Source organism: Scyliorhinus canicula, chromosome 1, assembly GCF_902713615.1.
Source record: "Scyliorhinus canicula chromosome 1, sScyCan1.1, whole genome shotgun sequence".
NCBI lineage: Eukaryota > Metazoa > Chordata > Chondrichthyes > Carcharhiniformes > Scyliorhinidae > Scyliorhinus > Scyliorhinus canicula.
The window spans coordinates 49,703,549-49,718,679 of record NC_052146.1 but is presented as its reverse complement, the minus strand read 5'-3'; the positions used below and the strand labels follow the sequence as shown (position 1 = coordinate 49,718,679).

At 46.3% G+C, this 15,131-nt stretch overlaps 1 protein-coding gene across 1 annotated transcript in view; it reads right to left on the bottom strand.

Moving 5' to 3' along the window:
- The window catches only part of cfap73 (cilia and flagella associated protein 73), a 35,570-nt gene extending 21,367 nt beyond the window's left edge, over positions 1-14,203 (bottom strand). The window contains exons 1-3 of the mRNA XM_038790459.1: positions 14,056-14,203; positions 6,813-6,918; positions 235-339 (exon numbers count right to left, since the gene is read on the bottom strand). Of these exons, the coding sequence (XP_038646387.1) occupies positions 235-339; positions 6,813-6,918; positions 14,056-14,108 (264 nt within the window). The 5' untranslated portion in view covers positions 14,109-14,203. The remainder of the gene's footprint in view (positions 1-234; positions 340-6,812; positions 6,919-14,055) is intronic.
- Between the last annotated feature and the right edge of the window lie 928 nt (positions 14,204-15,131).

The window sequence follows — 15,131 nt, the reverse complement described above, 5'->3', positions numbered from 1 at the left end:
ACTTTTGATACCACTTACTTTCTGATCAATTTATCCAAAAAATGACCTTTGGGCTGTATTATTGTAGGAGCAGGCTGGCTTCATGTACAACATAGCACAAGAATTAAGTATAAATAGGTTACAGAGTTGCAGAATAAGAGTCATCATTAAACACGAAGAATTATGCCATGTGATTTTCAAAACCGACTAATATAATCAAAATGGCCTCGCCAGTCCATGCTGCCAAATGTTTACCTCCAAGAACTTATTAAACTTGATAACCGATAGTTTTAGCTCTTCTTCCTTTTTGTTTAGATCCTCTCTTCTCTGTTGCAAAAGTTTGCGTCTCACCTGGAATTCCTATCAAAGGAGAAATATGACATTTTTTTTAAAAAACATACGCAGAATGTTCTTACAAATGATCAGTTCTTAGGAAAAGGAGTGACTGGTCAATCACTAGAGGAAGTTACAAATGCTTATTTTATTCACCAGTTACAGTAGAGAGAATCGGCTCAGCAATTGATACAAGGTATGAAATATGTTGCTTTGACAAAGAGTTACCCACACTCGAAACGTTAGCTCCGTTCTCTCTCCACAGATACTGTCAGACCGGCTGAGATTGTCCAGTATTTTCTGTTTCTGATTCCAGCCTCCGCAGTAATTTGCTGTTGTGAAATATGTCATTTCAATTTTCCCTCCCATATATGGGCAAGTGCCTAACTTCTGCTAAACATTTAGCTACGACAACAGGGGTTAAATTGGCAATTCGCTGGTGTGATGGAATTCAGTGCATCATAGTCTCACCAATACAGAACCTGTAAATTTGCTGAGGGTATAAAATTGTATGGGAGGCCCTATGGCACAGTGAGTAGTGTCCCTGCCTCTGAGCCAGAAGAGCTGGCTTTGAGTCCCAGCCCAGGACTTGATGGCCAAGGAAGGTGCATTCATAATGCGGCCAAACAGGTTGAATGTCAACCTGAGAAAATCCCTCCCACACATCAACAGCCAGGTTGCTAAGAGAGGGCGAGACTCCTGGTCAGCCAAGCTTGGTGTGGAGTGGCGCCCCTCAAGCTATGAGCCTCTGGTGACAGACCAGAGAGACAGAAAGTCTGCCTTAGTGCACCATTAGGTTCAGGAAGAGAATGGGAATAAAATAGTATTGGATGGTAACAGACAGTAAAATAGAACTCTGGGCCGGGATTCTCCCCTACCCGGCGTGAACCACTCCGGCGTCGGGCCTCCCCAAAGGTGCAGAATTCTCCGCACCTTTAGGGGCTAGGCCCGCGCCGGAGTGGTTCCCGCTCTGCCGGCCGGTGCGAACGGCCTTTGGCGCCCCACCAGCCGGGGCCGAAAGGCCTTCGCCGGCCGGCGGAAGTCCGCGCATGCGCCGGTGCATCAACGGCTGCTGATGTCATACTGGCATATGCACAGGGGAGGGGGTCTCTTCTGTCCCTGCCATGGTGAAGGCCATGGCAGGGCGGAAGAAACAGAGTGCCCCCACGGCACAGGCCCGCCGGCCGATCGGTTGGCCCCGATCGCGGGCCAGGCCACCGTGGGGGCACCCCCCGGGGCCAAATTGCCCCGTGCCCCCCCCCCCCCCCAGGACCCCGGGACCCGCCCGTGCCGCCAATCCCGCCAGCACCAGACGTGCTTTGATTCCCGCCGGCGGGAAAGGCCTGTCAGCACCTGAATCGCCGCGGGGGGCCCGCCGACTGGCGCAGCGCGATTCCCGCCCCCGCCGATTCCTGGGTGGCGGAGAATTTGGACCACGGCGGGGGCGGGATTGACGCTGGCCCCGACCCAGGGGGTCGGAGAATTCGCCCCTGATGTTTGACTGTCAGATAGAATTCAATATGAAGATGTCTAACGTAATGTACTTTGGCAGAGATATGGTCCAGCTAGGGACCAGCAACTTACTGTTTAAAGCAGATAAAGTTTGAAATCCTAGTTACCAACTAGGAGAATAAAGCAACAAGATTCCACAGTTTTAAAATATGAAAATAAATTTTACTGTACAAAGTCAGGAAAGAAAAACATTCAGAATTTATGAATATAAATTAATAGACAAACTGTGGTCATACACATCATCGGGCACACAAAATGGCAAATTCAACCAAGACAGTTACCACAGATTTCTAAGCAACACACCCAGATGTTAGTGACCACTGTGAGTCACAATATGTTCTTAAACCTCAGTCTTCCTCATAAGGGATTTCAACTCCTCACTTTTGAATATCTAGCCTCTGAATTTCCACAAAAGCTGCTCTGAATCAGACTGCCTCAAGAACTGCTCACCTCTTGAAGGTTTAGTCTCTTCTCCTGACACTGCATTCTATACCATTCAAAAACATGCACTCCCACCTTTATTTACCAGAATATGTTGAACACTATGTTCTATGTTCTTTCATTGACTGCAAGTTTCATCAAGCTGGCACCACGCCTTGTTTTCCAGAAACATCTGTCATTCGGCTACCCCAAGTGGTAAATGGCTTCCAGGGCCTCTCCTGAGCCTCAACTCTTTCCAGGATAGAACCAGTGATTTTCCACCATCGTTCCAGCTCCCAAGAACTACTCCCAAGCCCTAACTGCATGGAATGGCACCAATGATTTCTCTGTAAGCCGTAACCCCAACACCACCATCACCAAACCATACCCAACCCTTGGCTGCACTGTATGGCTCTTCTATATTGTAACTGCTTGAAGCCTGTTACTGGCAATAGCTTTTCAGCATGGAGCCTCTTCCTGTGGTGCGAAACACTCCCTCCCCTAGCTCTACCCATCTCCATGGAAACATAACCTTTCATGGTTCACTGGATACTTTGAAACTAATTTAGATCTAACTCCAAAACAAACATATTGTTGATTTTACTTTGTTGCAAGCAGTGTAGACACCATGGGTGGGATCTACCAGTCGCGTTGTGCCCAGAAAGCAGCACCTCGCCATGCAATGCGACTAGTAGATGCCGGGAGATCCCACGTCTTGGATCTACCCGGCTTGCCGTGCCTCGTAAGATCTAACGTGACCTCATGAGACATCACAATGTGAATTCCGCCCATTGTAGGTGCCAGACTTGCACTACCAAGGTGGCACTGTCAGCTGGCAGGGGCAGTGCCAAGGTGCCAGGCTGGCATTGCCAAGTTGGCATTTGTTTGCACGGCAATGATCGTGCCGAGGGTGTCCTGCGTGGGTTTGGGAAGGGTGTGGGGGTGGGGGTCCATGGACCCCCTTATAGTGAGTTGGGGCTTGGTGAGGGTTTGTGGGTTTGTGTTGGGGGCTCAAGAGATCAGGATGCCATTTTTAAATGGCATCCCGATCTCTTGCGGCACTGAGGAGTTCCAATGAGCGGAGCTCCTCGTACAGAAAACGGGGTTAAGTGTGCGGCCGCAGCCGTGCGTTCACCGGTGAGGTCACCGATCTACCCGGAAGGAGTTCGATAGCGGGGTGTTCCTCGGTGCTGGAAAACACCCAGCTAATCTTGCGCACTACAGGACTCTGGGTAGATCGCACCCATGTCTCCAGTTTTCCTGTTCTGTAAGCCCATCTACTATTTTATGATATTTTCTTTCTAACTGTTAACCTCAGAAGTCAACATAGTCCTAACTTTTTAAACGTAATAGTCTTCAATCGGCTTTAGTCAGATTCATTGCATTTTCTTCAGCAAAACTTTAATCTTCTCAGAACTAAAAATGACTTCTAAATTATTAACATGACCATAAACTAGATAGATATTCAACACAGTACCTAAAACAGTAAATATGATTACAAAATAAAATTTAAAAATCTTTAAAGAATGTTTGGTAGGGTTTAGTAACTAGTTACAACAACAACTTGCATTACAAGTTTACGGTAGGAAAATATTTCAAGGCACTTCACTGGATCATGTTCATGATCAGATAAAAATTGACAGCAAACCAAAGAATGTTATTGGGGGTACCTTAAAGCTTGGTTACAGAGGTAGGTTTTAAGAGGATATTAAAGACGAAATGGTGCACAATATGGTAACAATATGGTAACAATAAGGGATGTATAACCAAAAGCTTCAAAGCCAAAGTGAACTTAGTAGTTCTACACTAAAAATTAGTCTTGGACCACACTTGGAATGCTAGATCTATCCCTGCTCTTTGTGGTGTCTTGCGTCTTTATTGGGCAACGTATCTCACTTGGTAGTGCTCCTACTTCTGGGCATGAACTAATCTTAGGTCCACTTTAGTGCTGTAGCAAAGAATGATTCAATGTTACAGCTGTTGTCCTTATACACAAAGCATTAAACCAGACATCAGCCTGTTCCACTCATTTAAGTGGATGTTACAAGATCCAATACCACTATTTCTGGAAGAACATGGAGTTCTCCTGCAGGGTTTTCTGGCTAACAATTCTCTCTCAACTAACAGGACTAAAGGAGATTAATTGGTTATCCCTTGCTGTGCAAAATGGTTGCAACATTTGCTGACATAACAGCAATCAGTTCAGTTAAAGTCATCTGTGCTTAATGAAGCTCTTTCAGTGCAGCACGGTGGCGCAGTGGGTTCGCACTGCGGCCTCATGGCGCCGAGGTCCCAGGTTCGATCCCGGCCCTGGGTCACTGTCCGTGTGGAGTTTGCACATTCTCCCTGTGTTTGCGTGACAATAAGCCATTTTCATTTCATTTCATTCTGGCCGAATTTGGGGAAAGAGGGGAACTATTACAAATTTTAAAACAAAAAGATTCTAATTGAACCACATTGTTCTGATTTAATGGATCTGATGTGTTGGGTACTCTGGATCTGTGGAGACTGCGTTTACCCTAGAAGTAACACATACAGGCTACCAACACTTGAAATAGTACAACACTATTTTATTAAGCTAGGAACTGTTGAACATACTTTCACTGTGGGTTGACACTATGTTAGATTAAACTGAAGACCTATGGCTATCCTGACCAGTCTAGACTATCAGCACATGGTGAAGATCTGTGCTACAAGCTGTGAGCTCTGAGCTTCTCAGAGGCTGCATCCCGAATCAGCGGGAAAACTAGTGCCCTCTGGCTTTATAGTGAGCGTGCCCTAACTGGTGATTGGCTGCTGTGTTGTATGTGTTGATTGGTCTTGCAGTGTGTCAGTCAGTGTGTGTCTGCACCATTATATACTGATGTGTACATTATGACAGGATCATTTCACACATGCCATTCCCAGTCAACCCTGAAAAGTCCTCCTCGCTAACATCTGGGCACTTGTACCAGAGTTCTGTTCTGCCCAATAATTTTGCAGCTCCCTTCCATCACGCTTACTTGCTTGTTTGAGACATGGACAAATCTGTAGCTACAGTCTTTGAAATGTATTCATTTCTAACGATGTTATTTCAGATCCAACTTCTAAATACTAGTGTCTTTAACTTGTGTTGAATGGTGTTAATTCCAGGTGAACAATGTGCGAAATGTGTACTGCAAACATGAATGAAATGATGTGTCTGTTACAGGTAAGGTAAAGTTACTATAGTCCCAGATGACCGTAGGCTGCTGTCCTCTTTGAGGAGGAGAGCTGACTTGTGGTGATTTTACCTGAGGATCACCATAGTCAGGCAGGGAAAAGGTTGAGAAGGCACCAGACTCTTTCATGAATAACCTCAGCTGGTACAGGAATTGAACCCGTGCTGCCAGCCTCGCTCTGCATCACGAACCAGCTGTCTAGCCAAGTGAGCTAAACCAGCCCTGTTTATTTTATAAACACGCCCCCCCCCCCGCCCCCCATGACCCAGCGGATCTCTCCATGGGGCTCGTGAAATACAAGCCCCCCCCACTCCGGGGGACGGAGGCCCAACAGCGGGGCTGGTTAATTCCCCGAAATAAAAGCCAGCCCAAGAGGATGCCGGCATCTCAGGGTGGTCCCGGCTGGGACTTGGAGTGTTGCTTGGTTACTGTATTTCCTAATTGTGAGTAGGAAATAAACAACTTTTGACTTACCTTTCCAGCGCTCTGCATTATCTACAATAGTATTGCAATACGGTAGCACGGTAGCATTGCGGATAGCACAATCGCTTCACAGCTCCAGGGTCCCAGGTTCGATTCTGGCTTGGGTCACTATCTGTGCGGAGTCTGTACATCCTCCCCGTGTGTGCGTGGGTTTCCTCCGGGTGCTCCGGTTTCCTCCCACAGTCCAAAGATGTGCAAGTTAGGTGGATTGGCCATGATAAATTGCCCTTTGTGTCCAAAATTGCCCTTGGTGTTGGGTGGGGTTACTGGGTTATGGGGATAGGGTGGAGGTTTTGACCTTGGTTAGGGTGCTCTTTCCAGGAGCCGGTGCAGACTCGATGGGCCGAATGGCCTCCTTCTGCACTGTAAATTCTACGATGAATACGATTTTAAGATCAGATAATCACTAATAGTATCAGAATTGAAAATAAAACCATTAAAAATTGCTCATGTATGGAACAATTAACCTCCCAAGGTGATAAATGTTTAAGTACTCAGAAAGGAGCTGAATAACCTCTGTCAGATTGAAACTACGTGTTTGGCTTCTGAAGTTAATCATAAACTCTAACCGTTCAAAGGTTTCCTTTCTAAATGGAGTACTGATTGACAGCCAACAGTTGGCAGTGAAACACCATCGCTGCTGGGTGAAATATGCTGTAATGCAGTATGGTAGACTTTAAACTGCAAAACCAATGACCTGGAGAAATGTCGAAATGTGTTGAACAGCATTTGCTAATTCATAAACTGTTTCAACACATAGAACGGTGATTCTTTTTTGGAGGTAAAATCTGAGGGAGAGAGGAGATTTTGAATATCATACTTCAGTATATTCTCTTTTTGGTTTATGGACACAGATTTAACCTTTGCCCTCCCAGTTTCTTTTACCTCCTTTTGAATAGCAAGCGCTGCTTCAACCTCCTCCAATTCTTGTCTTTTCTCCAATAACGCAGTGAAGCTAGCTGAAGGGAGCTCTCTGTGCTCTGGCATGTTACTTTGAAGAAAAGAGAAACAATTCAAGGTTTATATAGATCATTACTCTTTTCAAACTCAGCTTCACTTCACAGAATTATATGCAACATAACGAGATTTTCAAAATAGTCAAGAATTTTAAAATTTAATTTATTATATTGTGCCATCAACCTTTGGATGTGCTTTTTGCAATATAAATGTAGAAACTGGTGCCATAACTTACACAACAATAGTGGCACCCCACAATTTATTTCAAATGCGGCCAATCTCAGGTTCACATAAATACAATCACACACTTCATAAACATTATTGCTCAATTTTCTACATTTAATTTTTAAAAAATTTAGATTACCCAATAATTTTTTCCAATTAAGGGGCAATTTAGTGTGACCATCCCCACAACCCTGCACATCTTTTGGGTTGTGGAGGTAAGACCCACGCAGACATGGGGAGAATATGCAAACTCAACATGGACAATGACTAAGGGGCCGGGATTAAAACCAGGTCCTTGGCGCCTAGTATGCTAACCTCTGCGCCACTGTGCCACCCTTTCTGCATTTAATTTATTCAATTTCAATGTCTTTCCAATGCCTCACAGAACCCTTCTCACCATTCGCTCAAAGACTTATTCTTCTCGTCTCCTTAATGTCTGCCTAAAATTCACTTCTACTCTGGCGTGACAGCTTCTTTGACAATCTCCATGATTCCTATGCATTTACTCGCTCCAGAATCCAAATGAGCTGAGTTATAGAGTCATAGAGTAACTATGGTACTTTGGCCCAGCGTGTTCATGCCAGCTTTTTGAGACCAATCCATTAAGTTCCCCTCCAAAATAGCAGTATACAGGAGCAGGAGTAGGCCACTCGGCACATCAGGCCTTCTCCCCATTCAATAACATCACAATTGATCTGATTGTAACACCAACCTCACGTTACTGCCTACCCCCGATAACCTTCCACCCCCTTGTTAATCAAAAATCTATTTTCATCGAATCATCATAGAATCGTAGAATCCCCACATTCGGCCGATCAAGTCTGCACCAACCCCTCGAAAGACCACCCTACCTATGCCCAATCCCCAACCCTATTCTGGGGGCTGTCCCCGCAATGCAATTCAGTTTCCTCCACCCCCAGGGGATTTTCTGGGCCACCACCCCCGCCCCCAAACATTATGAGGGTGACCCGACCCCCTCGCCCACACCAACCAGCCACCAGAGATTTACGTAATAGAGAGCCCCACCAGCGACCCCTAAATTACAGAGACCGCCACCAGATAACCCCAATTACAGAGGCCCCTGTGTGGAAGCCCCCCATAAGAGATTTGCTGGATTTGCATTGTGGGCTGAAGGGATGGCCCTCCGATTAGCGTTGGGGACAACTCACTTAAAGAGTTAATCCCTTGGCCCAGTGCAAGGCCCACGGGGTTAGGGCCATGCTTGTAAATACCTGCTCCAATTCTCACCCACGTGATTCCCAGCCAGGAGGACTGGAGATTCACTGACCCATTTGCATCCACCTGCCAGTACGGTGCTGTGAACCTCGAAGCTGCCATTGGTGTCAATCCCATCTTTGCCCTACGCTGGATTCTCCGCCACATCGGCAACTCCGTTACCAGTGGAGGAGAATCCGGCCTGTGGTCTCACCAATGCCCTGTACAACTGAAGCATAACCTCCCTATTTTTGTAATCAATTCTCCTTACAATAAATTATAACACTCTATTAGTTTTTAAAAATTACTTGCTGCACCTTCATTCTAGCCTTTTGTGATTCATGCACTATGACACCCAGATCCTTCTGCACCTCAGAGCTCTGCAATCTCTCACCATTTTGATAATAAGCTTCTTCCTCCAAAATGGACTACCTCCCATCTGTCCACATTATACTGCATTTGCAAGATTTTTGCCCAATCACTTAACCTATCTATATCTTTGTAGCCTCCTTACGTCTGCTTCACAATTTACTTTCCTACCTATCTTTGTGTCAGTAAATTTAGCAACTATATCTTCAGTCCCTTCATTCAAGTCATTTATATAAATTGTAAAATGTTGAGGCCACAGCACCGATCCCTGTGAACCACCACTTGTCACATCTGGCCAACCAGAAAAAGACCCATTTATGCCAACTCTGTTTCCAGTCAGCTAACTAATCTTTAATCCATGCCAATACTATCCCTGTAGCCCTGCAAATTAACTTCCCTCAAGTGCCTGAACAATTTCCTTTTAAAATCATTGGTCATCGCTGCTTCCGCCACCCTTGTGGACAATAAATTCCAAGTTGTTACCATTTGCTGCAGAACAATGTTTTTGCTCACAATATCTCTTGCCTTAAATCTGTGTCCCAGGCTCCTTGTTAAAACAGCTAATAGGAACAGTTTTTCTTTGTCTACCTTATCCAAACTGCCATAATCTTGTACATCTCTTATCAACTCTCCCTTCAATCTCCTTTGCTCCAAGGATAACTTGTTACAGCAAATATTTATGATTTGTCAATTAATGCGCATGACAAGTTCTTAAATATTACATTTTTTTGAGTCTCATGTCAGTGGTAGGGAAGCTATTGGAGAGACATCTGAAGGAGAGAATCTATCTCCAATTGGAGAGGCAAGGTTTGATCAGGAGTACTCAGCAGGGCTTTGTCAGAGGGAGATCATGCCTAACAAATTTGATTACATTTTTTGAGGTGACCAGGTCTTTAGATGAGGGTAGTGCAGTTGATGTAGTTTATATGAATTTCAGCAAAGTCTTTGACATGGTCCCACATGGGAGACTTATAAAGAGCGCAAATGCACATGGCATAGAAGGTAATTTGATAAGGTGGATTCAAAACTGGCTTAGTTGTAGGAGACAAAGGGTGATGACAGACAGATGTGCAAGGTTGAGGGGCATGGAGAGGGTGGATAGCGAGCAGCTGTTCGCCTTAGTTGAAGGGTCAGTCACAAGAGCACACATGTCCAAGCTGAGAAGCAGGAGATTTAGGGGAAATGCGAGGAAAAACGTTTTTGCCCAGACGGTCTGGAATGCCCTGCCTGGGAGAGAGGTAGAGGTGGGTTGCCTCACATCCTTTAAAAGTATCCAGATGAGCACTTGGCACGTCATAACATTAAAGGCTATGGGCCAAGTGCTGGCAAATGGGATTTGGTAGGAAGGTCGATGCTTTTCATGTGTCGGTTCAGACTTGACGGACCAAATGGCCTCTTCTGCACTGTATTTCTGTGATCTCTTTTTTTTTATAAATTTAGATTACCCAATTATTTTTTCCAATTAAGGGGCAATTTAGCGTGGCCAATCCACCTAGCCTGCACATTTTTGGGTTGTGGGGGCGAAACCCACGCAGACATGGGGAGAATGTGCAAACTCCACACTGACAGTGACCCAGAGCCGGGATCGAACCTGGGACCTCAGCGCCGTGAGGCGGTTGTGCTAACCACTAGGCCACCGTGCTGCCATTTCTGTGATCTCTTAAACTTTAGCACAAGAATGTGTCAACACGGTTGCACTAAGGGGAAATCCTGTTTGACAAACTTATCAGAGTTTTTTACAATTGTAACTAGTAGGCCAGATAAAGGGGAGACAGTAGATGTAGTATCCCTAGATTTCCAAAAGGCATTCAATAAGGTGCCACAAAAAGGTTAATAGGCAAGATAAGGGCTCATGGAGTTGAGGTAATATTTTAGCATAGATAGAGGATTGATTAATGGATATAAAGCAGAGAGTAGACCTAAATGGAGCCTTTTCAGGCTGGCAGGCAGTGACTAAGTGGAACGCTACAAGGATCAGTGCTGGGGCCCCAGATATTTAAAAACTATATTAATGACTTAATGACTAGGCAGAGAGTTATGTATCTATATTTGCTGATGATATCAAGCTAGGTGGAAAGCTGACCTGTGGGGAGAATACAAGGAGGTTTTAATGGGATAAACCTATTAAAACCATTAAATGAATGGGCACCAAGATGGCAGATGAATAATAACATGGGGAAATGCGATGCTATTCACTTTGGACATAAGAAAGGAAAGCAGAATAGTTTTTAAAATGTGTGAAACTTATAAGAGATGGTGTTCAAAGAGAAACGGGTATGCTTGCACGAGGAACGCAGAGTGCATGCAGGTGCAGCAAGCATTTAAGAAGGAAAATGACATCTTGGGCCATTCAAGGGATTAGCATACAGGAATAAACAAGTCTTTCTACAATTGTACAGGGTTTTGGTCAGACCATACCTGGAATGCTCTGGGCAGTTTTGGTCTCCACATTTAAGAAAGGACAGACTTGAATTGGAGGTGGTACAGCGAAGGTTCACTAGATTGGTCGAGGGGGTGTCCTATGATGAAAGGGTAAGTAAATTGGGCTCATATTCCATGGAGTTTAGAAGAATAAGACAAACTAATTGAAACCAACAGAATTCTGAGTGGGTTTGATAGGGTGGACGCTGAAAGATTGGTCCCTTTGGTGGAGAAATCGAAAACATGGCAGCGCAGTCTCAGGATATGGAGCCAATCATTTGGGACTAAGAAGAGGAGAAATTACTTCACCTCAAGGCTTGTGAATTTTTGGAATTCTCTATCCGAGATCGTTGTAGATGTTCCATTGTTGAGTACATTTAAGGCTGGAATAGACAGATTTTAGGTTTCGAAAAGAATTAAGAGATATGGGGCGGGATTCTCCGACCCCCTGCCGGTGCCGGATTTGGCGGGGGCGGGAATCACGCTGCGCCGGTCTCCCCCCCCGACGATTCTCCGGCCCGCGATGGGCCGAAGTCCCGCCCGTTCTATGCAGGTCCTGCCGGCGTAAATTGGAGTTGGTCCATTACCAACGGGACATGACGGCGCGGGCAGGCTCCGGGGTCCTCGGGGGGGACACGGGGCTATCTGGCCCCAGGAGGTGCCCCCACAGTGGTCTGGCCCGCGACCGGGGCCCACCGATCCACGGGCGGGCTTGTGCATTCATACGCGCTGGCCGTGTAAGACTCCGCGATAGCCAGCACAAAGGTGAACCCCCCCCCCCACATGCGTGGGGATACGTCAGCAGCCGCTGACGCTCCCGCACATGCGCGGACGCGCGCCGGCCGGCGGAGTCCCTTTGGCCCCGGCTGGTGCAGCGCCAAAAGTCTTCCACGCCGGCCGGCGGGGCGCAAAGCACTCTGGCGCCGGCCTAGCCCCTGAAGGTGCAGAGGATTCCAAACCTTTGGGGCGGCCCGACGCCGGGGTGGTTCCCGCCACTCCACTGTGCTGTTTCTGCCCGCCCCGCCGATTCCCAGAGAATCCCGCCCATGGGGAGCAGGTAAGAAAATGGAGTTGAAGCCCAAGACCAGCCATGATCATATTGAATGGCAAAGCAGGCTTGAGGGGCCAAATGGTCTACTCCTGCTCCTAATTCTTGTGTTCCTATAAGCAGATTAACCAGAGCTACAAAAAACAGTTTTTGAGAGGAATTTTTGAAGAATCAAAAGAAAGGCCTGCTTAGTAAGGCTTTGAAGGCTAGTTCATTATTGTTTAAATGTAGTGATTAAGTGAATCCTGTAGGGTTTGAGCAATTAGATTCCCTCTTTCATATTGCTATTCCTTCCATATCATTATTCACCTGGCTGCCAGTTCTGTTTGAGAGGGTCAACATTGCATGAATAGTATTACAAGTATATACAGATTGTGTTGTGTTCGCACAAAAATATAACCTAATAAGGAGTTGAGACTTGTGAGAAAATTGCTTTATTACCTACTGATGACCACACAGGAAAACAATAATGAGACATACCCATTGATACCAGAAAAAAACAAAATGTTACTTCAAATTGGTAAAGGCACTTTCAGGTTTTGTAGAATTACAGATTCATGTCTGGAACTTTATACCTTAATTATAATCACCTAAATGTGAATTCCTTTGAAATTCACAAATAGAATTCAGCTACCTATTGTCCTGCCACCTTACCTGGGTTCATATTTATTGCCAATATTATGGCTTGAGTTTCCCTAGCCCACTGGGGGGGGCGAGTTAGCAGGTGGGAGAATTGGCAATAAATATACGCGGGAATGGGTGGGGGAGGTGGAAGCTCCTTCTCGCCTCCACGGCATTTTACCCGCCTCGGAATGGCCTGTTGCTGCATGGAGAGACTGCCAGGTTCAAGAGGGTGGAAATGGTCAGCCCTGAGACAATAGCACCGCCCTGGCTCCCCCAGCCTAACTACCTTCTCTCCATGTGTGCCCGCTACTGAGGCGCTCTCTCTGCCTTTTCATTGCAACTTCAGCAGCCACCACTGGTGGCAGTGTGGTGCTGCTGAGCTGCCAGACCCCTGACTGAGCTGGCAGGTGCTGGGGGCTGGCTTGTAGGCCGACTGCGGCAATGTGTCGCCCTGCGTCCCGGCACTTACAAAAGTGGAGTCAGCTCCCACTTTCAGCCCGGGAGCAGGACTTCAAGATGAACGGCAAAACTCACCCCCTGGTTAAAAACAAAACGAGGGCACCATTGCTGGATCAAAATCCTGGAACCCATTTCCTTCCAGCCATTCGGCCCAGCTTACCTGTGCTAGCCCTTTGAAAGAACTGTCCAATAAATCCCAATCCCTTGTCTTTTCCCAAGTCCCTGCAAATCTCACCCCTACAATTATTCCCTTTTAAAAGTGATTATGTTATTTGCTTCCTCCACACTTTCAGACAGTAATGCAGAACAACATTCTCATTCCATCTATTATTCTTTTGCAAATTACTTAAATCTGTGTCCTTTGGTCATCTCGATTCTCCTTGTAAACAGCTGCTCGTTGCTTTACTGTATCAAAACCCCTTATCATTCAACATCTCTACTAAATCCCCCTTAACTCTCTCCGCCCAAAGAGAACGACCCCCCCCCCCCCCCCCCCAGTTGCCATCGCCTCCCAACATAACAAAAGTCCTTTACTTCCTTGTTTTTCAATAGGTCTCTGCGTGCATGTAGCAATCCACTAATAGTTACTGCCATTATAATTCGCAATAAGACAGCGTTACATTTCTCCTGCAATCCACACACACCTAAATAAGTGAGGAAAAAAAGTTTGCAAATTCAAAGTCTATTCTGTCGCGAGCTAATGTAATTGTCAAGCAAAAGGAATTCCTTCACCCGATTACTCCGCAAAACAGCAGCGATTTGCAAAGTAGTAAGACGGGGGTGGGGGGTGGGGGGAAGCATCTGACTTACATCAGCTTGTCTTCGAATATGGTATCATAATAGTCCCCGAAAGGCTTTGCCATTTCTTTCGATGCGTTAGAGTCCTGTTTCTGTTGCTTAAAATCTGAAGCAAACGTGATATTCTGCAGAGGCGGAAATCAGATCACTGGTCCCAGATACAGGGAATGTTGTGTCTGTTTTACCCCTGACCAGGTAACCATAGGGATAGGAAACCTCGTCACTTGGGCAACATGACCCACTTCCGAAACGCTCTCTCGTGGACAAAGGTATTGCCTTAACCTAACTATGCGGTCAACAAGTAAAATGCTGCTTGCAGTTCAGGACTCATTTGTGCATTGAGTACAGCCATGTGTGAAGCCAAGCAATCCTCGTTTAATTTATATTTAGCATACTGCTCGCGCAGGTTGACTGTTCTCAAATCGAACATTAACAGCCTCCCCACTGAAGAGACTAAGGCTGCAATTTGGACCTGGATCTTGCTCCTGAATTTGCCCAAATGTAAGAGCCCTGTTGAGGACCACAATCTGGCCAGACGAGACATAGGGGACAGGGAAGCAGGAGTAAAAAGAAACTGGTTACAGTGGAAATTTGAAAAAAAAGGAGAATATGCTGGAAACATTCCAGTGGGTCAAACACCATCTGAGGGGACAGAGAAACGGGGTTAATTATAAACAGAATTTTCCCTGGGTGCTAGACCCCCCCCCCCCCCCCCCCCCTCGCCCTCCGACCCTCCTGCACTGAATGGGAGCCCTGAGCCCGCACAGACTGGCATTGCAGTCTTTTCGATTGTCCACCTCCCAGCTCACTCTTCCCCCCCCCCCCCCCCCCAAATGCTCCAGACCTTAGAGGCAGCAGCTGAGTGGAGCCTGGGCAGCCCCAGCATCAGGAGGAGGTGGGCGCTGCTGAAACAGGAGGGAGACCCCGAGGGCACTTCAACAACGGAGATGCCCTTATTGCTGATCTGCACACAATAATTAAATAGCAGTGGGTACATAGTCCAGCAGGTGAATTGGAGTGGTGGGCAAACCCATCCCCAGATTGCCGGGTATAATAATAATAATCTTTATTGTCACAAGTAGGCTTAC